General features: G+C 37.4%; 1 protein-coding gene and 1 long non-coding RNA gene across 2 annotated transcripts in view; one reads left to right on the top strand and one right to left on the bottom strand.

The window, feature by feature from the left end:
* The window catches only part of APPL2 (adaptor protein, phosphotyrosine interacting with PH domain and leucine zipper 2), an 80,757-nt gene extending 61,805 nt beyond the window's left edge, over positions 1–18,952 (bottom strand). Inside the window, exons 1-2 of the mRNA XM_051961340.1 lie at positions 18,699–18,952; positions 1,998–2,096 (exon numbers count right to left, since the gene is read on the bottom strand). Coding sequence (XP_051817300.1) covers positions 1,998–2,096; positions 18,699–18,752 — 153 coding nt within the window. The 5' untranslated portion in view covers positions 18,753–18,952. The remainder of the gene's footprint in view (positions 1–1,997; positions 2,097–18,698) is intronic.
* A 181-nt stretch (positions 18,953–19,133) lies between these two features.
* Positions 19,134–25,193, top strand: part of LOC127537962 (uncharacterized) — a 36,578-nt gene continuing 30,518 nt past the window's right edge. The window contains exon 1 of the long non-coding RNA XR_007947653.1: positions 19,134–21,128. This is a non-coding gene — a long non-coding RNA (uncharacterized LOC127537962). The remainder of the gene's footprint in view (positions 21,129–25,193) is intronic.

The raw sequence follows: 25,193 nt of genomic DNA on the forward strand, positions 1-25,193 counted from the left end.
TGACCATAACTTATTTTTTCCCATTCTGTCGAGATCAGTATTGTTAATCTGGTACACAGCACTATGCTGAGCTCAAGCGTTCAAACAAACAATTTTTTAGCTTGTTGTATTTAGTTTTTATTTATTTTATTTTTAATTTATGGAATAAAACAAGCATTTCCATAACATAGTATAATAAAAAAGACGATTGCATATGAAACTGCAAATCTACTCAGTTCCTATTCTGCTATTTTCAGGGGCAAGAAATCCCCAAATACTTACAAACATACTGAGGACATCGTTAGCAATTTTTCTGACCAGGGCAAGCAACATCAAATAATCCCTAAAAGCAACTCTTGAAGACAATAGTAGTTGACCATGAGCAGAAGGAGACAGCCAGAACCTGATGTCATGAATAGTGACTCCAGGACACTATGAGCATACTTAGCTTCCTATTTTAATCCACTATTCTTCTCAAAAGGTGCTAAATTCAATATTTTTCTACCTGAACTGACAAATTCCTTTGTTGGCAGTGCTGCTGAATTAGCAGATCCCTCTAAATTTTGGTACTCCAGCTAGAATGAGGTCCTAATCACTGTGGCCTAGTTAGGATTTTGCTTCTTTTAAAAAAATGTTGTGCTTTATTTTTTTTAAACTGATGCCTTCATTATTATTTTTTTAAAAATATTACCTGCATTTCTCAAAAAACCCTATGCCTCTGTCTTGCTATCCAGGGAACTCTCCCTTATAATAAAGAATTTTTTTAAAAAAGGGGTGAAGGATTGGGGACTAGAAACACATCAACCATGTAGTGATTTACACACATTCATACTCTTCCATTTCGGCAAATGGAGATAGAAAGACACTTTCTTGCATCTCTTTTGGGCTCAAACTTAGCCACTTCACCTTGCCAGCCTTCAGTTTTGTTTTTCTAGGGATTTTAGAACACTCTATTTGCATTATTGTTTTATGATGTATATTGTTTTCCTGGTTCTCCTCACTTCACTTTGTATCAGTTCAGATAAATCTTCTCATGCTTCTCTGCATTCATCACAATCATAATTTCTAACAGTTCAGTAATTTACCACCACTTGCTAAGCCATTTTCCACTCAATGGGCATTTTATTTGGTTTCCAGTTCTTTGGGCCCACAAAAAGAGCTTCTAGAAATAGTTTGGTTACATAAGTTCTTCTAAAACTTAAAAAAAAAAAAAAAACAACCTCATATTCATTATTTAGCATTCTCTTTTCCCCTGGAAAGTATTTTATTTGCAAGCCACATAAGTATTTTTACCCCTCAATAGAAGAGGAACTTGGTGCAGTTCTCAATAATCTTAGACTTATGGCTTAAATTTCCCAGAATAAGTATTTTTAAAAGCATGATCTTTATCAGTCTACAGTGACAAGTTGGAAATTTGTCACAGAATCTTGGTGTGAATGTTAGGAACGCAAATCTTTACCCATCACTGGCAAAATGATTTTTCTAATGTTCTAATGTTATTGCCTATAGAAAATTTAAGAAATAAAAAGACAGGTCTGTGCCTTCTTTTCAAGAAGCCAAATCAGTTTCTAATTATGAGAGAAATGAAGCTCCCTGTTGTGAGAGGGAATGAATGCTACAGAGAAAAGGAAGCTGAATTTAGAATCAAAAGTTCTTTGTTTCTTTCCTCCCTCCATCCCTCCCTTTCTCTCTCTCTCTCTCTCTCTCTCTCTCTCGTTGCATGTTTTCTTTTGCAACAAAGCTAATAGAGAAATATGTTTTTCATGACTGCACATATATATCAATTGGCCTGCCTTCTCAAGGAAGGAGAGGTTTAAGAATTCAAAATTTTGAAAATAAATGTTAAATTTTTTTACATGTAATTGAAAAAAAATAAGGGAGAACAAAAAATTGATTTCCTTTTTCTAAATTGTTAGTTTTAGGCAGATATCTGGGAGATCCCCTAAGTTTAGTTAGGAAGGAGGGCACAAGAATGCCTTGGCTCAGACCTAGTTATCAGAATTGTGAGACCATCCTACCTGGGCTCCATAAACTCGCTGCATAGCTTGAAGCAGCTGGTTTGTATAGTCTGTGAGGGTCCCCGCATCTTCTTCAAAAACACTCAGTAAGGAGCGAGTCTAGAAGAAAAGAGAAAAAAAGAAAAAAGAGGATAGTTTTAATCCTAAATCCATAGGATTGTGGCCTTAGAGTTCTACCTAATCATTTTATTTGTATTAATTTATAAAATTTTATTAGTATAATTTTATTCTAATTTTTATTTTAAATTTATTGTCTTTTTATAATTATTTAGTATTTTATTTTTGACATTCATTTCTTAAAATGGAATTTTAATTTTGGAATGGAGACTCAAATGGATTTGAGTTCCAAATTCTCTCCATCCCTCCCACACACCCCCCACCCCCCATAGAAAAGGCATGCAATTTGAAATATAATCTTATCATTTATCCAAATCTGAGGTTTGGAGAGGGGAAGACCACACAGGCAGTAAGTACAAAAGCTGCGCTTCAAAGCCAAGTCCTCTGAATTGAAATCCCATGCCCTTTTCACAGTACTCTCCTGCCTTGAAAAGTCATCATTTTTTTGAGATATCCTTTTGGGATCATTTAGGAAAAAAACACACTGGCATCACAAGCAGACACAGGGTCTGGAGGTGGGGTCTGCCAAACCTTCAGTTTTAACTTGATTCTTTTGTTCCTGACATCAGTGGAAACAAATTCTAGAGCCCTTTAACTTAGAGCTTCCTGTCTAATTTCCAGGATATGGCACATGAAGAGGGAATGAGAGATGAGCATCAGCTGCCAAGACCAGAGAAGGGAAGAAAATCACATTTTAAGGGGATTAAAGTCAGAAGAGGCCTGCTGGCTTACCTCACTTGATCCCCCTTCTAAGCCCCAAGTTAGTCCATCTAATCAACCTGGTGTGACAAGAAAAGTCCCACCTGCCAGTCCAAATAAAAAGCTCATTATCGGTTCTATCTGGGTACCTGGGGCGGGTAATCAGGGCCTGAGTACCTGCCATGTGTAATCATGCCCCAAGCCTGCCATCTGGCTGGGAGTCTGCCATCATGGGCCTCTTCCAAGATTTACAAGCTCTCAGAGATGGAAGGAGCTTTTCAGGCCATTTCATCCAATCTGAATTTGCAGGAGAATCCTTTATGACTTCCCAACCAACAGGTCAATCAGCCTGGCCAGAGCACCTCTGGAGATGGGAAGCCAAAGTCCACTATCTAAACACCAGTTTTTCCTAACTCTGAATCTCATTCTGCCCTTCATTGATCTTTTGGCCCATATTTCATGGGCTTAATTTCCAAACTTGACCAAATTAAATCAGACTCAACCAAAAAATAATTAATAGGGAATGTTGCATAATCACAAAGAATTAATATGGCTCTAAAGAAAAACTATAAACACCTCTACCCAACTCTTACAGATGTGGGAGGTCCATGAGTTTGGAAAAGGACATTTACTGTTAGATTTTTTTTTTTAAAGGCTTTGTTCCATAAATTTAAAAAAAATGTATTTTACTGATTGCTTTTCCTCTTTCCCTTTAAAAAATATTCTTTATTATACATGATGGTTCTCTGTTAAGGGCAAAGAGGTCATTTGAAGTGAGATAAAACTAAAAAAAAAATCTATAAAATTTTATTTAAAAAATAAATCATAGGGGCAGCTAGGTGGTGCAGTTTATAGAGCACCAACCCTGAAATCAGGAGGATCTAAGTTCAAATCTGATCTCAGACACAACACTTCCTGGCTATGTGACCCTGGGCAAGTCACTTAACCCCAATTGCCTCAGGGGAAAAAAGCAGAAAATTTTCATAAAAGAGGCATTAGAGACAAATAGACAAGAATCCAACTGTTTTTATTGGGGAAACTGCCTGATTACTTCTCAAAGTAATTTTAAAAATTCACTAGCTGCTTTGAACAGAGAGGACCCTGAACAATTGCCTATTAACTAGATGAAAGAATGAGAAGTTGAAGTAAATTTTTGTGATTATAATTCATTCATTCATTCTCCTACTGCATACAGAATATTGTGTAGTAGCTATTGAGAAGATACAAATTTATCATAAGAGAGGAAGAGAATAAGTATTTAAATAATACTTACTTTGTACTAAGCCCTATACCAAATGCTTTACAAATATCATCTCATTTGATCCTCACAGCAATCTTGTGGGGCAGGTGTTATTATTTTCATTTTACAGTTAAGGAAACGAGGATAATGTTAAGTAACTTGACCAGGGTCACTCAATAAGTGTCCAAAATGTATTTAATTCAGATTTTCCTGCCTACAGACTCAACACTCTATCCACTGCACCACCTACTGGTCACAAGACATATACCACAGGTTTTACCCTCCAAATACAAAGTAAACTTCTTGAGGGTAGGGACGACTTAACTTTAGGCTTTAACTGTCGGTGTCAAGGTACATAATAAATGTTTGTTTCCTGGCGAAATTGTGATGGGAAAAAGAAAAAAAAATATTTTTGTTAATTGAAAACAATTAAATTAAAATTTTAAATGTTTTGAATGGGGGGAAAGTCTTTGGCCATATGAAATGTGCAGACTAGAAGGTGGATAAAATGCTAAGAACCTCTAGACATTTTGCCACATATCATGCTAATGCTCTGTCCTCCACATCTGGAATAATCTCTTCCTAATATCAAGCTTGATACCACTCCTCTTTTCCTGGATATCATAATATCATAGATTTTCAGGTAGAAAGGATCTGATAGATCATCAAATTATGTCCCCTTATTTTACAGTTAGGGAAACTGAGGCAAGGAAAAACCAAGGGATTTGCCCAGTGTTACCCAGTCTGATTTGAAGTTACATATCCAAGTATCCATTGTATGTATGTATGCTGCCTTAATCAATTTAGCTTTAGATCTCTCCTGCTCTGAGATATCCTGACAGGTGACAGCCTATTATATCTCACTAACTTAAGACTATGATTTAGTTTGGGCACTGTAGACGTTGTACCATCTACTAGTCCTATTCTTGAACCCCAATTTTTGCTCTGGGAATAACAATCAAATCAATAGTAAATGTCCTATGACTTAATTCAGCAACCTCCTTAGAGACTCTGACTCTCTGCCCTGGTCACCACTCCCCATATATACACATATGTGTACACATACATACACATACATATGTGTGCATATATACACATATAAAATTAAAGATATAGATAGAGACCAATAGATTTAGACAGAGAAATAGAGTGAGCTAGTTAGCTATATTTCTATATAATTTCTCCCCAAATTAGAATGTAATCACCTTGAGGGTAGGAACTATTTTACTCTATCTTATTTCTATATCTCCAGTGTCTACTACAATGCCTGGTACATAAATGACTTATTATTCATTCATGTCTAATATGTGTTAAATAAATGAGGAAATTATATATATATATATATATATATATGTAAACAGTGGTCAATGTGCAGCTGAGGGGCCAAATTTTTAACCCTGACTTCAGGGAGCTTACATTCCATCAAGAGAATACAATATAGACTCAGAGACAGCAAAAATTATGTCAAAAGGGAGAGAACATTAAGAAGTGACATAGATCATGTATTTGGAATAGGAGCTGGTATCTCTATTAACAAGCATTTATTAAGTGTCCTGCTAGATGGCACAGTGAATAGAATGCCGGGCCTGAAGTTAGGTTGACCTGAGTTCAAATCCAGCCTTAGATACTTATAAATTGTGTGACCTCGGGCAAGGCACTTAACTCTATTTGCCTCAGTTTCCATATCTGTAAAATGAGTGGGAGAAGAAAACAGCAAACCACTTCAGTATCTTTGCTAAGAACACACGAAGAATCAGACATGAGAAAATGCCTGATTCACTAGATACTAGGCTTAAAACAACAAAAATGAAACTGTCCCTGCTGTCGAGGAGCATACATTGTATTAGAAGAGACAAGCCATGCAAATGTAAGTCTGTACTAAAAACATTCAAGGTAACTTGGGGGGAGGCAGGTGGCATTTGCAGCTACAGAGTTCGGAAACAGCTAGGATTCTCTCTGACGCTGGACTGTGTTGTCTTGCTTTCCAGAGACAGAATGGAAAACTGACCTTGCTCTTTCTTCTCTGACATAGGCAGTGCCTTATTTTCAGGATTCTTTGCCCTGATTCTAACTTCCATCCTCACCTGCATGGAGTTCTGTCCGACCTTCTGTCTGGAGGAATAAGGAAGAGAGTGTTTTTAGAGAGACAGAAAGTTGGAATGGTGGTGATAGTAGTCAGGTGAGCATGAGATTGTGGGACACAGGTTACCCCAGACTGCACAAGAATGCAAAAGCATATCAGATTTGCTGCAAGGGACAATTCTCTGGGGATGAGAATGGGGATCTATGTATCTGGAAATAAAGATAACGCAAAAACTAAATTTATAGGAAGAGGAACAGATCTATATTTTCATAAAGAAATTTTTAAAATCCCACAATCAAAAAGCAAACCTTCCTGGATATCCTTTATTTTTTATTTTTTTTTAAATTTTATTTTATTTAATAATAACTTTGTATTGACAGAATCCATGCCAGGATAATTTTTACACGACATTATCCCTTGCAATCACTTATGTTTCATTTTTTCCCCTCCCTCCCTCCTCCCCCCCCCCCCAGGATGGCAAGCAGTCCTATATATGTTAAATATGTTGCAGTATATCCTAGATACAATACATATTTGCAGAACCGAACAGTTCTCTTGTTGCACAGGGAGAATTGGATTCAGAAGGTAAAAATAACTCGGGAAGAAAATCAAAAATGCAAATAGTTCACATTCATTTCCCAGTATTCCTTCTTTGGGTGTAGCTGTTTCTGTCCATCATTTCTCCAATGAAACTCAGTTAAGTCTCTTTGTCAGAGAAACTGGATATCCTTTAAATGCAATATTCTTAGGGAAGCATGGGATGACTTACGTGAACTGATGCAAAGTGATCAGTAAACAATACACAGAATGATAGTAAAAATATGAAAACAACAAAACAGAAATGGGACCCAGACTTGACCCTGATGATGTACCTTTTCCCCTTCCTTGAAAAAGTTGGGGGATATGGATACAGAATACAACTGTTCTGTTTTGATATATTGGTTAGTTTTCTAAAATGTTTTTCCTCCCTTGTTTCTTCATTATTCTTTGTTATAAGAGATAGCTCCCCAAGTAAGAGAGGGAATGAAATTTATAAGAAATGAAAGTGACATGAAATCATAATAATATGATAATAGGTAATATGAATAATAATAGTATTAAATCACTATGAATTATTTCAATAGAAGAAAAGAAAAAAAATCTTGGAATATAGATATAGTTCAACATTACCCTCTCTCCAACCTACTAGGAAATGCCTGGGTGTTCCCTCATGAATCAGTCTCTGACCTATTTCATTATATTAGGAAGAGCATGCCATTGTATAGTTGCACAATGTTAATAGCTATGATTCAGAAAGAAAGAAAAAAAATAATGGTAATAACAGCTAACATTTAGATAGTTAAGGTTTGCAAAATGCTTAATATACATCAATATTCAGTGTGGGACATATTGGGACAAGCTGGACTTGGTGTTTATTTAATATTTAAAGGGTTTAAATCCTGCTTATGATATTTAATAGTTGTGTGAAAACTTAACTTCTCAAAGACTCAATTCCCCCTTTGGAGCATAAGAATGATAATGCCTGTGTATTATCTCAAAGGGCTGTCCTGCCTGAGATTAACTGATCTAAAAGCTTTTATTAAGAGCCTACTGTGTGACAGAAACTGGGAATGCTAAGACAAGTGAAGCCATATTTCCTACCTTCATGGAGTTTACAATCTAGTTAAGAGACTCAACTAAGAAATGTTTACATGAGGCATTGCAAATTTAAAAACATAATGGATTGTCAGTTATTATCATGATCACTACCTTATGTCAAGTATCAGTGTTTGTTGAAGTAAACAAAACAGTCCATTTTGTAAATAGGTTCTATGCAAAGTGAGAAATATAACAAGTATGACTTTGTCTTTTTTTTAATTGTCAAGATCCAACTTTAAATCCTCCTCCTCATCTCACATTTATATGATGGCTTAATGTTTGCAAAGCTTTTCTATAAATTATCTTATTAGATACAAGTCCTTGAGGTTGGAGCTATTTAAAAATCCATTTTACAAGTAAGAAAACCAAGTTTGAAAGGTTACGATACTTGCCCTGTGTTACATAATGAGTTGAGTTGAGCTTCAAACTTCCTGGTTCTAAGATCAACAACTCTACCTAATGGACAACGATACTTAACTTTTATCTATATTTAATTAAATTAAATTGTATCTGTTTTTAATGAATTCTCCTCTGAATATTCTTTTATAAAAATAATTTTTATTGATATCGGTTATTTTTATATTACCTCCCTCTTTCTTGTTCTACTCCCACAGTATCATTCTGTATAATAAAGAATAAATAAAAAGGGAAAAAAGGTCAGCAAAATTAACCTACATATTAATATTCCATATCCAAACTTTCCTATCAAAGCACAGTAAGAAACTGATGTCAAAGGTTAATTTCATATAAAAACTGGTTTTTCATCTAGAACTATTAAATTCTTTTCCTTTAAAGTAGTTTTCTTAGAGCAAATGGGGAGATAGGCTATAGGTGAACCAATAGTACAGACAAGGGTTTTTGTAATCCTTTAGACAAAGAGATGAAGTAGGAGGCAGCTCCTACACTAAATCTTTCTTGATTTTTTTTCTCAGCTCTTAGTATTGGCTTTCTCTTGACATTTCTTTTTCACTTTGTTTGAAAGTATGATTGAATTTTTTTTTAGGTGCAACTGATGCATGTTAAATTTTGTTCTAGTCCTTCATTTTTATTCTATATATTTCTTTTTTTTTTTTTTATGGGGGGGTGTTTCTTAAAGGCAACAGGTTATGGTTTTGTTTTCTTAGAAAATCTGCCACTTTTTCATTTTGTAGGATTGCTTAAGCCATTCACACTTAAAGTTATTCAAGTTAAATTATTATTTTCCCCATTTGTCTCTAATATTTTTCTGAATTAGAGATCTACCTTATTTTTCCTCTTCCTCTGTTGAGACATTTCTTTGTTTTTTATATTTGTATACATGTTTCCTTTGAGAAGAATGTAAACTCTGTGAGGATAGGGGGTAATCATGCTTTTCTTTTTGTCTCTCCATGGCTTGGCATAGGAGAGGTATTTAATATATATTTAAATTGAATTGAATGAGTGAGGACAGCATAGTGCTATTGAAAAAGCACTACATTTGATTTCAAAGAGCCTGAGTTCAGATCCTGTTTATACTGCTTATTACCTATAGACCTTGAACAAGTCACTGAATCTTATCTCATCTGTAAAAGGAGAGGGTTGGAGTAGATGGTGTCTGAAATGAAATCTCAATCAATGATTTTGTGACCTGATATTTGTTGGCTCTTTGACCCTGACTTAATCATCTTCTATCTCCGGACCACAGTTTCTCCATCCATAAAAAGAGGGAACTAAAATATACATCTGAGGTCCTTTCTAACTCCATGATCCTATCAATGTCACAATAAGAAGTAGAAATAAGGCACTTATTTAGTTCTATCCAGACTTCAGGGATCCATAATTTCACTGGGGTAAAAAATCCCTCACTACTGCAGAACTCAATATATCTCACAATCAAGTGTGGACAAGAAGTCCGCCTCTTCATAAGTTGCCATGGCTAAAAAAAATTTAAAAATCACCACCTGGAAGTCAACCTTCTTTGTTGATACCAATTTCAATTTATTACATTCAGTAGTGCTGCCAAGCCGGAAGAATCAATCTGATATGTGTTCATTCAGTCTGTCTCTGGCTTCATTTTTCAAAAGATTTTATGTTCCTAGAGTTAGTTAGCCATCTGTAGCCTGGTTACTGGCTATGGAAACCTAACGTGTACAAAGAGAAAAAAAAAAAGAGAAATAATAGCAAAGTTTTGGGGGAGTCCTTTTTTATTGAGTAGAAGTGTAAATACGACATAGATATGTCTATGCTGGAGAAAGAAAAACAAATTCTATTTTCCTAAGGTTTTCAGGTTTGGGAGGTAGCTTCTTCATAATGCCCTATATTGTTGGGATGTACAAGTTTGCTCATGTCTATTTTATAAAGGAAGAAACTGAATAAAGTGAATTCTATGCCCATAATCATAGAGATAATAAATTTGTGACTGGAATAGTGTTCTGTGCACTATGGTATCACCTAGCTGCCCCCTGACTGGACCATCGAGTTCATGAAAGGAAGTAATGTGTAATATGACAGGAAAGGCAGAAATATGAAAGGCATTTATGTGGCACTTTAAGAACTGCAAAGCATTATGCAAATATTCTCTCAGATCCTCACAAACAACCCAGAGAGATAGAGGCTATTATTATTCCCATTTTATAGAAAAGGAAACTGAGAAAAGAGAAGTTAAGTCACCTACTCAGTGTCATATTACTAATCAGGGCCCAATATAGGTATCCTCTACTTCTCCAGGCTAAACCAGAACCATTTTATGAAGACCAAATAGAGGTAATGCTTATTGCCTATGTAATTTTGAACAAGTCACTGAGTCTTATCTCATCTGTAAAAGGAGTGGATGGTCTCTAAAATGCTTTCTAGCTCTCAATTGATGATTCTATGATCTGATACTTGCCAGCTCTAAGACCCTGACCATGTTACCGTCTATCTCTGGACCTCAGTTTCTCCATCAGTAAAAAGAGGGGACTATACTAGATGAGCCTTTTTAGTTTTAACTATGATTCTATGAATGTCATAGTGAGAAACTTTTGGGAGGATGATGGAATGGGTAGGAGTGGTATAAACCAGAGGCAAGGAGGACATTTAGGAAGTTACTACCATAATCCCAGTGAGAGGTAATATGGCCTTAAGATGGCCACCATGAAAATAGAGTATGGAAAGGAAATGAGAAATGTTAACACATACTGGGAGGGATTCTGTCCATTCTAAAGCAGGGACACACCCACCCATTATAAACTATTCCTGAGTAGGAACAATAAGGTCCCACCCCTGGGAAGACAAAACAATGTCTTAAAACAACTGTAAGCATTATTAAGGACAATTATAATGAAAGGTTATATTTACATAGTGATTTATGGTCACAAGATGCCCTCAGCCACTTGGGCTTCTTAAACTTTTTCCACTGGTGACCTTTTTTTGCCTTGAGAAATTTTTATATGACCCTGGGTATTTAGATATATAGCAGAAGCATACAAATCAAACATTTACTGATAATAAATCATAATATCACAGTCCCACATTCAGTTATGAGAGCCCATATTCAGTTATGGGTCACAAACCACAGTTTAAGAAGCTGGGACTTAGAGGATCAAGATCTTGGTTTAGCCCTCAAGTAGCTTTAGAAGATAAGGCTGATCAATTTCCCTCTGTGAGCCTTAGTTTCCTCATCTGTACACTGAGAAGATTGCATCAGATCAGGGATTCTTTTTTTATGTCTTATGCTCCTTAGGCAATCTGGGAATTCTTCTTAAATAAATGAAGAAAATGCTAGATATCAAATAGAAGCTAATGAAAATAAAGATGTTATTTCTTTTTTCCTCTCCAAGTCCATGTACTCCTTGAAATCTGTCCATGGATCTCAAGGTTGTCTGTGTAACCCAGGTTAAATAAGAATCTCTGCACTAAATGAACTAACCTTGATATTCACTGTTCTAAGGTTTTTTGGAACTCTGATATTTCATGTTCTAAAGTTCCTTCCAGTCATGACATTCTTTGTTCTAAGTTTCCCTTCTGGTACTGATTATCCATGCTTTAAGCCCCCTCCTAGCTCTTATATTCCCTGTTCTAAGGTCCCTCCTAGGTCTGACATTCCTTGTTCTAAGGCCCATCCTTGCTCTCACAGTTGTTCTAAGGTTCCCTTCTGGCTCACATTCTCTGATCTAAGGCCATTCTCAGCTCTGACATTCCATATTCTAAGAGTCCTCTCAGCTCTGACATTCTATGTTCTAAGGATCCTCCCAGCCTTGACAGTTCTTGTTTTAAAATTTCCTCCTAGCACTGACATTCCCTTTTCTAAAGCCTCTCTGGCATCCCATATTCTAAGATTCCTCCTAGGTCTGACATTCCTTGTTCTAAAGTTCCCCCATCCCCCTGGAATGATATTCTCTGTTCTAAGGTTCCTTTCCAGCTCTTAAAGTATATGCTTTAAGATTCTTCCCAACTCTGCCATTCATGTTCTAAGATTCCTCTCAGCTCTGCTATTCCATCTTCTAAAGTTCTCTCCCAGTTCTGACATTCCCTGATCTAAGGTCACTCCTGGCTTTGACATTCTCCTCTTAGTTCTAACATTTCTTATTCTATGGTCTCTAACTATAGCTCTAACATTCCCGGTTTTGTGGCCCTATCCCACCAGCTGAAAACCTTAGGATCCCTTTCTCGTGATCCCATGTGATTATCACAACCCACTCTAACAGTAGATAATGCAGTGTCATCAATGCCATTTTGTAGATGACAAAATTAACACAAGGTCACATAGCTCAGCAGTGGCAAAGTTAGCATAAAAGCCCAGAGCTTCAGATTCCCAATTTTAGTGTAAGAAAGCATCATGGTTACCCAAGACTCCATAGATCCAAAGCACCAGATGGTCCTCTGAAGGCCCTCATTGGGCACAAGGCTCTCCTTTTGTCCAGGATAATGCTAATACTCAGGGAAGTCACATGGGTAAGATGCCTCAGAGGCAGGGTCTAATCTCACACCCTAATCTAGGGGATCCTCACTCTACACCATGAGTATCCAACCCTTTAAACCCTATTGAACTACTATTGAACAGTCACAGAACTGAAAGTTTAACACAAAACAAAACAAAACATGATATACCAAAAAAATCTTGATTATCTCAGGACATTTTTTTTTTTTGACTCATTAGTAGAAGCTATATAGAGAATCTCACATAACCTCTTACTTCACCAGTTACCTACTAGCAAGGAAACCATAAATGCTTCAGACCTCAGACTGCCCACCTGGCACAATGCCCACAATGCTCACAGTAGGCACAGTACAGAACAGTTATTCTTGGCTTAATGGGCCCCCACACTTAGTATGAATTCTAAGTCAAGTTGACTAGTATTAAGTACCTATCATGTGCCTCGCACTGTGTTAGATGCTGAGGATATTGTTTTCAGTCATTTTAGTCATATCCAACTCTCTGTGACTGCATTTGAGGGCTTTCTTAGCAAGATACTGGAGTACTTTGCCATTTCCTTCTCCAGTTCAATTGGCAGAAGAGGAAACTGAAGTTTGTCTAGAGTCACAGAAATAGTGACTGAGGCCACATTTGAACTCTGGTCTTCCTGACACAAATCACAGGGCACCATTGTGCCACCTAGTTGCCCAAAAATATAAATAAATGTAGCCCATCTCTGCCTCACTTAAATCCAATTCAAGCACAAGTCAAGATGTAACCTACCCATGATATCCTTGACCATCAAAGGACAAACAACAATATATGATAAATTAGAGATAATCAAGAGAGGGAAGGCACCAGCAATAAGAGGGAGTGAGAAAAGAAGCAGTTCCTCCTCATTGAATCCCTCTTTTCTTCTAGCTCAGATAGCACCTCCCATGTGAGAGTCATTTTGATTCCATCATTAGTGCTCAATCCCTTTTATAATCACTTTATATAACTTTGTGCATGTGTGTGTATACACATATACATATACACAGAGATACATATATGCACACACATTTACATACATACATGTGTGTGTGTGTGTGTGTGTGTGTGTATGTTTATAGATAAGACAATTGGGGTTAAATGACTTACCAGGATCACACAGCTGGTAAGTGTTAAGTATATTTGAACTAAGATCCTCCTGGACTTCAGGACTGGTGTCACACATATATATATCTATATCTATGGATGTCATAAACTTCCCAGTAAAATATAAAATCCTTGGGGGCTGGGGTTGTTTTGTCTTGTCATTATATTCTTTGTGCTTGGCATAGAGCAGTGCAATTGATTTTCATTGTTGTCAAGCTGAGCTGATCTGAGGAAATTCAGCAAAAAGGTTTTTTGTGTATGTACAAAAACTTTCTGCATGTATGTGTTCTGCATTTATTTTGTGGGTATACATATAACTTAGTGTATGTACAAAAGGTAGTCATTAACATGTTCCAATTGCATAGATGAGTTCTAAAGATAATAAATTGTCATCTAGCAAGTGCTTTGATCTTCTTGTCTGTAAACCCAGAGCTCACAAAAATAATAGATGCTACTCATAGCTATTAAAGGCTTTATAAAGCCTTTTACATACATTTAGTCACTTCTTCCATTCTACAATGTTGTGAAGGAGGATCTTTAGCTCTTTATATTTTCATTTTGCAGTTGAGAAAATTGAGGCAAACAGGGTTAAAGGTAAACACACAATTAGTAAGTATCGGAGGCCAAATTTAAACTCGGGAAGATCTAAGCCCTCTATCCACTGCACCATCTAGCTAATAACTGATAATTAATAGCAATTGATTGATATTTATTTTATAATTTTATTCTTATTTTGTTTAATGGAATTTAGATGGCAAGGGTCCAAGGACAAGTCAATTTTTTGCTCTTAGTCTTTTATGTTTAATGTTCCATGGACTTTTGCACAGACAGATATAATATCTGCTTTTTGTTGCTGAGTAAGTATTACTGCAGAAGATCATGCTTTGTAGCCTTACTACCAGCATGGGCTGGGTAGGAGCAGATAGAAGGTTGGTTATGATAATCACCTCCTTCTGTTCCCACATGACCTTGGCTTGGTTTTTTAATGGACCATTATCGTTGTGATAATAATTAAATATTATTCCCTTCCATGAACTTTCTGGTCCCAGTAAATTGACTTTCTTTTCGTTCCTCGAATACGACCTTTCACCTTCTATCTCCTTTGGCTCTGAGCTGTGGCTAGAACCCCCTTCCTTCCTCTTTGCTGCCTCTTGAAATCTCATCCTTCCCTCAAAATTTAACTGTAGCACATCCTTATGTGGGAGGGCTTTTTAACAGGCCCAGATGCTACTACTTCCTCCCCCAAATTATGTTGTATTTCCTTAATATATTTTATATGTTGGGATATTGTTTTACCCTACAGAGAACGAGCAGTATTGGGGGTTCATCTAGGTTGGGGTTTTTGTTTTTGTTTTGTTTTGATTTTTTTTTTTTGCCTATATATCTTCAGCAGTTAGTACAGTGAATAAAGGAATAAATGAACGAATGAACAAATAAAGCATTGATTATTTTCTTGCTATGTACTAAATACTGGAAATGTAAGTGGAAAAGATCTCAGTATGTGACACACAGTAGATACCATAGCACACAGTGGGCATTTAATAAATGTTCACTGATTGATACTAATTAAAGAGGAGCAGTTAGCCCACTGGGTATGAATTTATTAAAAGCAATTGTACTATATGACCAACAAAAGTCACAGAAATCCTGAGTTCTATTTGAAAGTTAACAAACTATATGGCAAAGAATATTAACTATAGCAACCAACATTTACACATAATGCTTTAAAGTTTACAAAGCACTTGCTTTGTAAAAAGCTGATATTGAGAGTACTATTAGCCCCATCTTATAGATGAGAAAGCCAATCAACCAACCAACAAACATTTATTAAGTACTTTGGAAGTCTGAAGAAATAGCAAAGACAATCCCTGCCCACTAAGAGCTTAAAAATCAAATCAGGAAAATAGCATACAAGTGATCATAAAGTATTTATTAAGCACCTTCTATGTGGAAGGCACAAGGGCAGCTATATGGTACAGCAGATAAAGTGCTGGTCCCAAAGTCAGGAAGAATCATCTTTCTGAGTTCAAATCCAGGTTCAATCACTTACTAGTTGGGTGACCCTAGGTAAGCCATCTATCTAATCTTGTTTGCCTCAGTTTCCTCATCTGTACAATGAACTGGAAATGGCAAACCAGTCTTTGCCATGAAAACCCCAAATGGCATCACCAAGAATTGAACATGATTGAAAATGACAGAACAACAATAAAAAGGTACTATACTAGGATATATTTACACATACATATAAATATACTCATATATGAACATATAATTTTATATATATTATAAATAATATATTATATATGTTATGCATATCTACATCTATCTATATTATATTCTGGGAATAAAAGTATGGAGAAACAATTATTCTTTGCACAGAGTTTGCATTCTACTGGGAGAGATAATATTTATACACATAAGTCCATACAAAATTGATACAATATAAAAACTTGTTTGGGAAGGGAATAAAAAAAAGATTTCAAGTGAGTTCTGGAATAAATCTGGCAGTATAATTTCTGAGATGACTTGATGAACACTAATAGGGTAGGGGTACAGGAAGGTGAGAACAGCCAAGATGATCTTGGGAGGCAACATTTAGTCTGGAGCAAATATGAAAGAAAAGCACTTTGACTAAAAGCCAAATAAAGGGAAGCAGGGCAATCTTGTGCTGGTGGTGAAAAAGTTAAGACACTCTCCAGCCCTGAACACTATGCAGAAGCATCATTAATGGAATGATGTTGGGAAACCTTCAAAGGGACTAGAAGCAAAAATGACCCTGGGGAGAGATCTGTTCAATTATCAACCACTATTACACCGCCGATGATTTATTGCCTCTGTGAAGTACTTTGAATTTGGGGAGCTCATATTATTTTATATATTTATTATATATTAACGCACATTATACATTGATAATCATTATACATAAATATTTAAACATATGATGTAAATATTTAAAATATAAATAAAATATAAAAATGAAATGAAACATAAATATTCTATACAGACACATATATATTTAGTTTAAAGTACTCATTTGTGCTAATAAAATCTCACTGAGGTAGAGGGACAGGTGTTTACCCTCATGTTATAGATGGGGGAAACTGTGGCATAGAGAGCCAGTGACATATCAGAACTAAGGCTAGAAAAGGAATCTAAATTCTGTGTGTATCCCATCTAGAATATTTCTTCCACCAGCTCAGATCACAAAATCTCTTCTCTACTTTCCCTGTTGATTCTGGACAGGTCACAAGTTACTACATTTCAAGTAAAAGTGTATCTCAATATTTTCTGAACCAAATCTCTCTTTTTTACACAGGGGGGAAACTAAGACATAGGGAGATGATGTGATTTAGGATGATAGGATCAGAGAGAGAGAAGAAAGGGACTTCAGAGACCATCTAGCATAAACCTTTTATTTCACAAGTGAGGAAACTGAGTCCCAGGGAGAAGTCACTTAGGAACAGAGACCTAGAACTGAAAGCCATCTAATCCAACTTCCTAGTTTTAGAGATGAACAGAAATAAGGCACAGAAAGATACCTATCTATCTATCTATCTATCTATCTATCTATCTATCTATCTATAAAACTAGCCTGAAATCACACATATTGTAAATCTTGAAGGCAGGATTTGAACTCAGGCCTCAAATTGAGAGATGCTTCCATAGCACTAGTTATATTACCTAGAATAAGCAGAACACATGTGATTTACTTTGAGGAAATACCCTGAAACTGATGAGATATGCTGTAGTACCCAGTGAGACAGGATAGTATTATATAAAGAAAAGTGGAGTGTAAAGAGCTGAATCCAAATCCTGTCTCTGTTACCTGTGTGACTTTAGACAAGCCAGTCCTGCTCTTTCTGGACCTTGTTTTCCCCTAGAAATTGAGGGAGCTGAAGCAGACAATCTCTCAGGTCCCATCCTATTTTTCAGCTCTAATCCTCTCTCTCAGCTTTGCTTTTGCAACCACTTTCTTTCTCTGATTAGGATGCAAGGGCTCTTGCCTCTCAGCATGAGGACCATTCACCCAAAGGCAAGGTCAAGACTGACACCCATTTCTGCTCTCCTCCTCTGACCAAAGTGAGGTCAAACCAAAGTTTCTAGGCAGAGAAAACTAACTCTGAGAGAGGGAGATTGTGTGAGTGTGGTGTGGGGCAAAGAGCATTTGAAATCAGAGGTCCTGGGTTTGAATTCTGGCTGTGTGCCTTACCATCAGTGTGATTTAAGACAATACACTATATGGGCCTCAGTTTCTCCATCTGTAAAATGAATAGGTTGGATGAGATCATCTCCAAGTTTCCTTTTCACCTCAGGCCTAGATGGCCCTGGACCCTCACAAATCCTAGCTTTGTCTCCCCAGCCCCTAATGAAAGATGAAAGGAGCCAGAGAAGAAGGAGGGAGCGAGTAGCAAGAAAGAAAGAGGGAGGGAGCAATGAGGGGAAAGGCGAGGAGTAAAGAGGAGCAAGGGAATAAGAAGAGGTAGAGAGAGAATTAGAAGGGGGAAGGGCAGTAAGTAGGGAGGAAAGGCCAATAAGAGGGAGAAAGGGATGGTCAGTAAGAAGGTTGGAAGGGGCAATGAGAGGGAGGGAGGGAGGAGGAGTAAGAAGAAGGGAGAGGGCAGTGAGAGGGAGTAAGGGGATGGTGAAAAAAGGAGGGGAGAAGAAGAGGAGGGAGGGGCAGTGAGGAGGGAGGGAGAGTAATAAAGAGGGAGGGGTAGTAAGGAGGAGGGAGAGATAGTAAGAAGGACAGAGGGGGCAATGGGGAGGGAGGGGAAGTGAAAAAAAAAAGGGAGAGGGAGTAAGAAGCACGGAGCGGGTATTGACAGGGACGGAGGGGGCAGTGAGAAGGAGGGAGAGAGACAGTAAGTAGGACAGAGGGGGCAGTGAGGGACGGAGGGTCAGTGAGAGGGAGGGAGGGACCCCTCTAGTTGGTACCTGGGGGCTGTCCTGCAAAGCCTCCTCCAGCAGCAGCTTATCCACGGCGGGCATGGTGCTTGCTCCGGTGCTGTCCGGCTCCTAGGGGGCCGCCGCCGCAGCTGCTCGCAGTGACACGTAGGGCTCCCAGTTGTGGCCGCCGGACCCCGAGCCCTCCGGTGTTCCGCAGCGGCGGCGGGGGCTGGGATGCTCTCCCCGGCGGGGAGCTGTCTCGGAGCCGGGCCTGGGCTCAGACACTCAATGCCCGCTGGACGGTGCAGCCCACCCCTCGGTACCCGGTCGGCCTGCCAGCCAGCTTGCTCGCAGCCAGTCCTCCCTCCCTCCCTCCCTCTCTCCCCAAGCTCCTCCTCCACAGGCCGAGCTCCTGCCAGGAGAAGAATCAACAGGAAGTGTGGCGATCCTCGGGTCCTGATGGGAAGTGTGGCCGGCCAGGCTTCCTCCTACGCGGGAGCACCCGCGGAGAGCCCAGCCTGCTTCTCTCCTCCCCACCGGCGCGGAGGAGAGCAACTGGAGCCGAGGGCACTCCCCGACACTGCCTTCTCAAAGTTCTAGGATGGAAGGGCTAGAAAAGACCTTGCCACATCGTCTGATTTGTAGTAACTTAGATAAAAGAGAATGGTAATGATGGGGGAGGGGGTTCTTGGAGCCTAGAATGGTAGTGTAGCAAATGAGAAAACAGAATGTTAACAGTGGGAGAGGCCTTAGGACCTAGAATGTTAGTGTAGCAACTCAGATGAAACAATGTTAATATGGGGAGGGGGCGTGTTCTTGTAGCTTAGAACGTTAGCGCAGTAACTTAGAAAACAATGTTAACTAACTGGGAGGGGTCTTGTTACTTAAAATGTTAGTGTAGCAACTTGGATGAAACAAGTTAACGATGGGGAGGGTCTTCTTGGAACTTAGGATGTTAATGTAGCAACTTGGATGAAACAAGTTAACGATGGGGAGGGTCTTCTTGGAACTTAGGATGTTAATGTAGCAACTTGGATGAAACAAGTTAATGATGGGGGGGGGTTCTTCTTGGAATTTAGGATGTTAGTGTAGCAACTTGGATGAAACAAGTTAATGATGGGGGGGTTCTTCTTGGAACTTAAAATGTTAGTGTAGCAACTTAGATGAAACAATGTTAATGATGGGGAGGTGTTCTTGGAATTTAGACTATTAGTTGAGCAATTTAGAAAACAGAATGTTGAGTGGAATGGGCCTTAGGACTTAGAATGTAGTGCAGCAACTCAGATAAAACAATGTTAATGATGGGGGAGTGTTCTTGGAACTTAGAATGTTAGTGTAGCAACTTAAATGAAACAAGTTAATGATGGGGGGGGTGTTCTTGGAATTTAGAATATTAGTGTAGCAACTTAGAAGACAGAATGTTAACAGTGGAATGGGCCTTAGGACTTAGAATGTTAGTGGAGCAACGGTTAACAGTAAGACTGGAGCTTAGAATGGTAGTGTAGCAACTTAGATAAAACAATGTTAATGATTGGGGGGGAGGATGTTCTTAGGAGCTTAGAATGTTAGTGTAGCAACTTAGAAAACAAAATGTTAACTAACAGTAAGAGGGGCCTTGGAACTTAGAATGTAGCAACTTAGATAAAACAGAATGTTAACAGTGGAATGGGCCCTACAGAACCTAGAATGTTAGAGAAGCAACCTAGAAAATAGAATGTAGACAGGGGTAGGGAATCTAGAACGTGGAAAATTAGATAACAACTTAGGAAACATGATGCAATTTTTGGAAAGATCTTTATAGTGGTGTTTTTGTATCATGGACTCCTTCAGCAGTCTGGTGAAAACTATGATTCCCATCTCAGATGAAGCTTTTTTTTTTTTTTTAAATGCACAAAATAAAACACATAGAATCACAAAGGAAAACCATTATACTTAGTTATAGTTATAAATTTTAATTGAATTGTTAAATTTCAAAAAAGGTTCATGGACCCCACTTTAACAATGTTCATGAATATACTTTAGTAAACTAGTGTTCATACCTCCAGAGGTATTCAGAGATTTCACTAACAGGCATATCTCCCAAGGAGGTAATTGATTTTAAAAAAAGAAAGAAAGAAAGTCTCCATATACACTACATTTATAGCAGAAATTTTTGTGGTAGCAAAGAATTAATGCCTACCACTTGGGGGATGATTAAACAAATTGTAGTCCATGAATGGAATATTACTATGGTCTAAGAAATAATGACTATCACAACTATAGAGAAGCATTGAAAGATGTATTTCAGCAACTGCAGAGTAAAGTAAGCAAGACCAAGAAAATAGCATGTATGATGACAATTACAACGGAAAGCCAATGATGTAAAAGAACAATTGAAGATAAATGCAGAAAAAATTATAAAGAACAAGCTTGGCTCCCTAAAAGAAAACATAAGAAGACACCTCCCTCCACTCCTTGGTAGAGATGAAGTATCCACAGGTATGGAATATTATACAGATTATATATATATATATATACATATATATATATATTATATACATATGTTAATTGGTTTTGATTATTTTTTCTTCTCCCTATTTTTCTTTTTAATTAAAAAATCTTTTATTAAGGATGGATTTCTGACAAGCCATTGTCCAATTGATATATGGTCAAAGGATATGAGCAGACAATATTCAGACGAAGAAATTGAAACTATTTCTAGCCATATGAAAAGATGCTCCAAGTCATTATTAATCAGAGAAATGCAAATTAAGACAACTCTGAGATACTACTACACACCTGTTAGATTGGCTAGAATGACAGGGAAAGATAATGCAGAATTTTGGAGGGAATGTGGGAAACCTGGGACACTGATACATTGTTGGTGGAATTGTGAATACATCCAGCCATTCTGGAGAGCGATTTGGAACTATGCTCAAAAAGTTATCAAATGTGCATACCCTTTGATCCAGCAGTGTTACTACTGGGCTTATATCCCAAAGAGATCTTAAAGAAGGGAAAGAGACCTGTACGTGCAAGAATGTTTGTGGCAGCCCTGTTTGTAGTGGCCAGAAACTGGAAACTGTGGACGCCCATCAATTGGAGAATGGCTGAATAAATTGTGGTATATGAATGTTATAGAATATTATTGATTTGTAAGAAATGACCAGCAGGATGATTTCAGAAAGGCCTGGAGAGACTTACATGAACTGATGCTGAGTGAAATGAGCAGGACCAGGCGATCATTATATACTTCAACAACAATACTATAGGATGATCAATTCTGATGGACGTGGCCATCTCCAGCAATGAGATGAACAAATCAGTTCCAATAGAGCAGTAATGAATTGAACCAGTTACACCCAGGGAAAGAACTCTGGGAAATGAGTATGAATCACTACATAGAATTCCCAATCCCTCTATTTTTGTCCGCTTGCATTTTTTATTTCCTTCACAAGTTAATTGTATGTTATTTCAAAGTCCAATTCTTTTTGTACAGCAAAATAATTGTATAAATATGTATATATATATATATATATATATATATATATTGTATTTAACATATACTTTAACATATTTAACATATATTGGTCAACCTGCCATCTGTGGGAGAGGGTGGGGGGAAGGAGGGGAAAAGTTGGAACAAAAAGTTTTGCAACTGTCAGTGCTGAAAAATTATCCATGCATATATCTTGTAAATAAAAAGCTATAATAAAAAATAAAAAGGATGGATTTTTTTGAGGCAGAAGAGATTAAAGAAATAATGCAAGGAAAAATTTAGGTGACATAAAAACAAAAGAAAGCAATAAAATTTATTTTAAAAAATTCCATGTAATGATTTCAGAAAAGCCTGGAAAGACTAACATTAGCTGATGCTGAGTGAAGTGAGCAGAACCAGGAAAACTTTCTACACAATAACAAGATTATGGAATGATCAACTATGATAGACTTAGCTTTTTTCAGAGATATATTAATCCAAGATAATTCCAATAGACTTGAGATGGAAAATGTCATCTGCATCTGGAGAGAGAACTATAAAGACTGAATGTGGATCAAAACATACTATTTTCATCTTTTTGGAGGTTTGCTTTTTCTTTCTCATGGTTTTCCCCTTTTGTTCTGATTTCTCTTTCACAACATGACTAATATAGAAATATGTTTAAAAGGAATGTGCATGTATAACCTACATTGTAGTCTTGGGGAGGGGGAAGGTGATGGAGGGAGAGAGAAAAAAATTGGAACTCAAAATTTTACAAATATGAATGTTGAAAACCATTTTTATATGTAATTAGAAAAATAAAATACCATTGAAATTTTAAAAAGTAGAATAAAAAAATTCCATGTAGTAAGGTATAAAAGAAATAAAATGTTAATGTTAGGGAATCTTTTAGAACACAGAATATTAGAAAGTAGAATATTTAACCTCAGATCACAGAATAAGGAATGTTTCAAATGAAAGGAATCTTGAACAAAACAATATTGGCAAATAGAATATTAGAAGTGCAAAGGTCTGAGGACATAGAATGTTAGTGTGTGTAATAACTGACATTTATTTAGTCTTTTCTATATTTATTAGCTTATTTGATCTTCACAACAATCACGGGAAGTTGATGTGATTATTGTTATCATTTTTACAGATGATGAAATAAAGACAGAGGTTAAATGACCTGTTTAGGGTTGCACAAATAATAAATTTCTGAGGTAGGATTCAAACTTGGATCTTTCTCCATTCAAGAGCAGTCTGTAAAATTCCTAGATTCTATAGAATGTCCATTTGGAAAGAGCCTGAGATCATAGAACATAGAAAGTGGTTGCTAAAAGGAACCTTAGAGCATAGAACATTAGAACTGCAAGGAAAATGAGGTCATAGAATGTTATATGACACACAGTCTTAAAATTGGAAGGGATTGCTGATTTGATATTTCTTGAGATCAAGGGTAAGATATTGGAGTCTGGAGGGATCAAACAAATTGTCCTAATTGCTATTCCTTGAATATTGCACACATTTTCTTTGAATTCCAGGCTTCCATCAAGAATCAACTGGAATATCATTTACAGGAAGCCTTCCCCATTCTCCTACATGCTAGAACCATCCCCTCTAAAAGTTATCTTCTACACTGCATATTCTTTTAAATATTGCCTCTCTCATTCTAATTTAAGCTCTTTGAGGTAAATACTAGTTTTATTTTTGCCTTTGAATCTCTGACATACAGTACAGTGCTTTGCACACAGTATGACTTAATAAATTCTTTCTGATTTGTTAATTGATTGAGAATACAGTTGAATAAGTATGTGAGCTGAGAAGTCAAGTTATCTGAAGGGACACCAACCAATGTGTAAATTGAAATTCTCAAGTTCAAGGACAGAGTTGCGATAGAAGAGTAGATGGCAGCCAGGGAAAGAACTTCTCCCCTCTTCCTCCTTGCTTCCTTCATAGTACGCCTGATACCCATTCCTTTAAACTTGATATAAGCTAAAATGGGATACTCATCAGGTTTGGAAACTTGCATGTGTAGGTCTAATAAAAATTAACAGTAAGGCCAGGACCAAACCTTTGTGCTTGTGGGACTGATTAAAGCCCATCTAAGCATTTTCAGTGCTTTGCTTTGAGTTATTATTTTTTTCCTTTTCAAATTCATCTTTTTGAGAGGGTTCCAAATTTTTCTTCCTCTCTCCCTTTCCTCCTCCCCACAAGATAGAAAGTAATCTGATATAGATTTACAGTCATGTTAAACATATTTCTGTTGAACTACATGGGAGCTATTAGATTACACAGGAGTCACCTGACAGTGGCTGTTGAAGATCCAACCCAGACCTGCAGAAAGGATCTCCTCTTCTGAGAGGATGATACAAGAAGACTAAGAGACAGTTGCTGTTCTCTGACCTCTCTGACAGATAGGCCGTTGCGTTGTCTGACCTCTCTCCTCTTCCTTCTGCCTCCAATTATCTCATTCCCAGTCTGCAACACCTGTGTCAGCAAAGGCTACCCTGCAACTTCTTCAGATGCCATGATCCATAGCTGTGGAGGCTCTTGGAGAATTGACCTGCCCCCTTAACAATTCCCTGTTTTTTTTGTTTTTTTTTTGCTGTTATTTTCCTCCCACAGCATGGTTTGCACACTGAGGAAGGCAAACAGCACTATCACTTCTGGATGGTTATAGCAAGTGTTGATCTTATTATGGAGGCAAACGTTCAAATGAAAAAGAGCACTATAGTCAGAAGAGGCATTTAAGTCTCTCATCAGTCTCCTGGCTCAGTCTTTTGATATGTTGGCCCATTTAATTACCCCAACTAAAAAGGTCTTACCAGGGCTCTTCTTCCTTTCCTTCCCCACAGAAATTACTGAAATTACTCTGGAAGGAGCCTTCTTAGGAACAGCTCTGGTTCTTCTTGTATGCCCCACATTGGGTACCATATGTTGAAATACACAGGAGCTGTTGGATTACATGGGAGCCACCTGACAGTGGCTGTTGCAAATCCAATCCAGACCTGCAGAATGGATCTCCTTTTCTAAGAGGATGATACAAGGAGACTGAGAGACAGTTGCTGTTATCTGACCTCTCT

The sequence above is a fragment of the Antechinus flavipes genome, chromosome 5 (assembly GCF_016432865.1).
Source record: "Antechinus flavipes isolate AdamAnt ecotype Samford, QLD, Australia chromosome 5, AdamAnt_v2, whole genome shotgun sequence".
Taxonomy (NCBI): domain Eukaryota; kingdom Metazoa; phylum Chordata; class Mammalia; order Dasyuromorphia; family Dasyuridae; genus Antechinus; species Antechinus flavipes.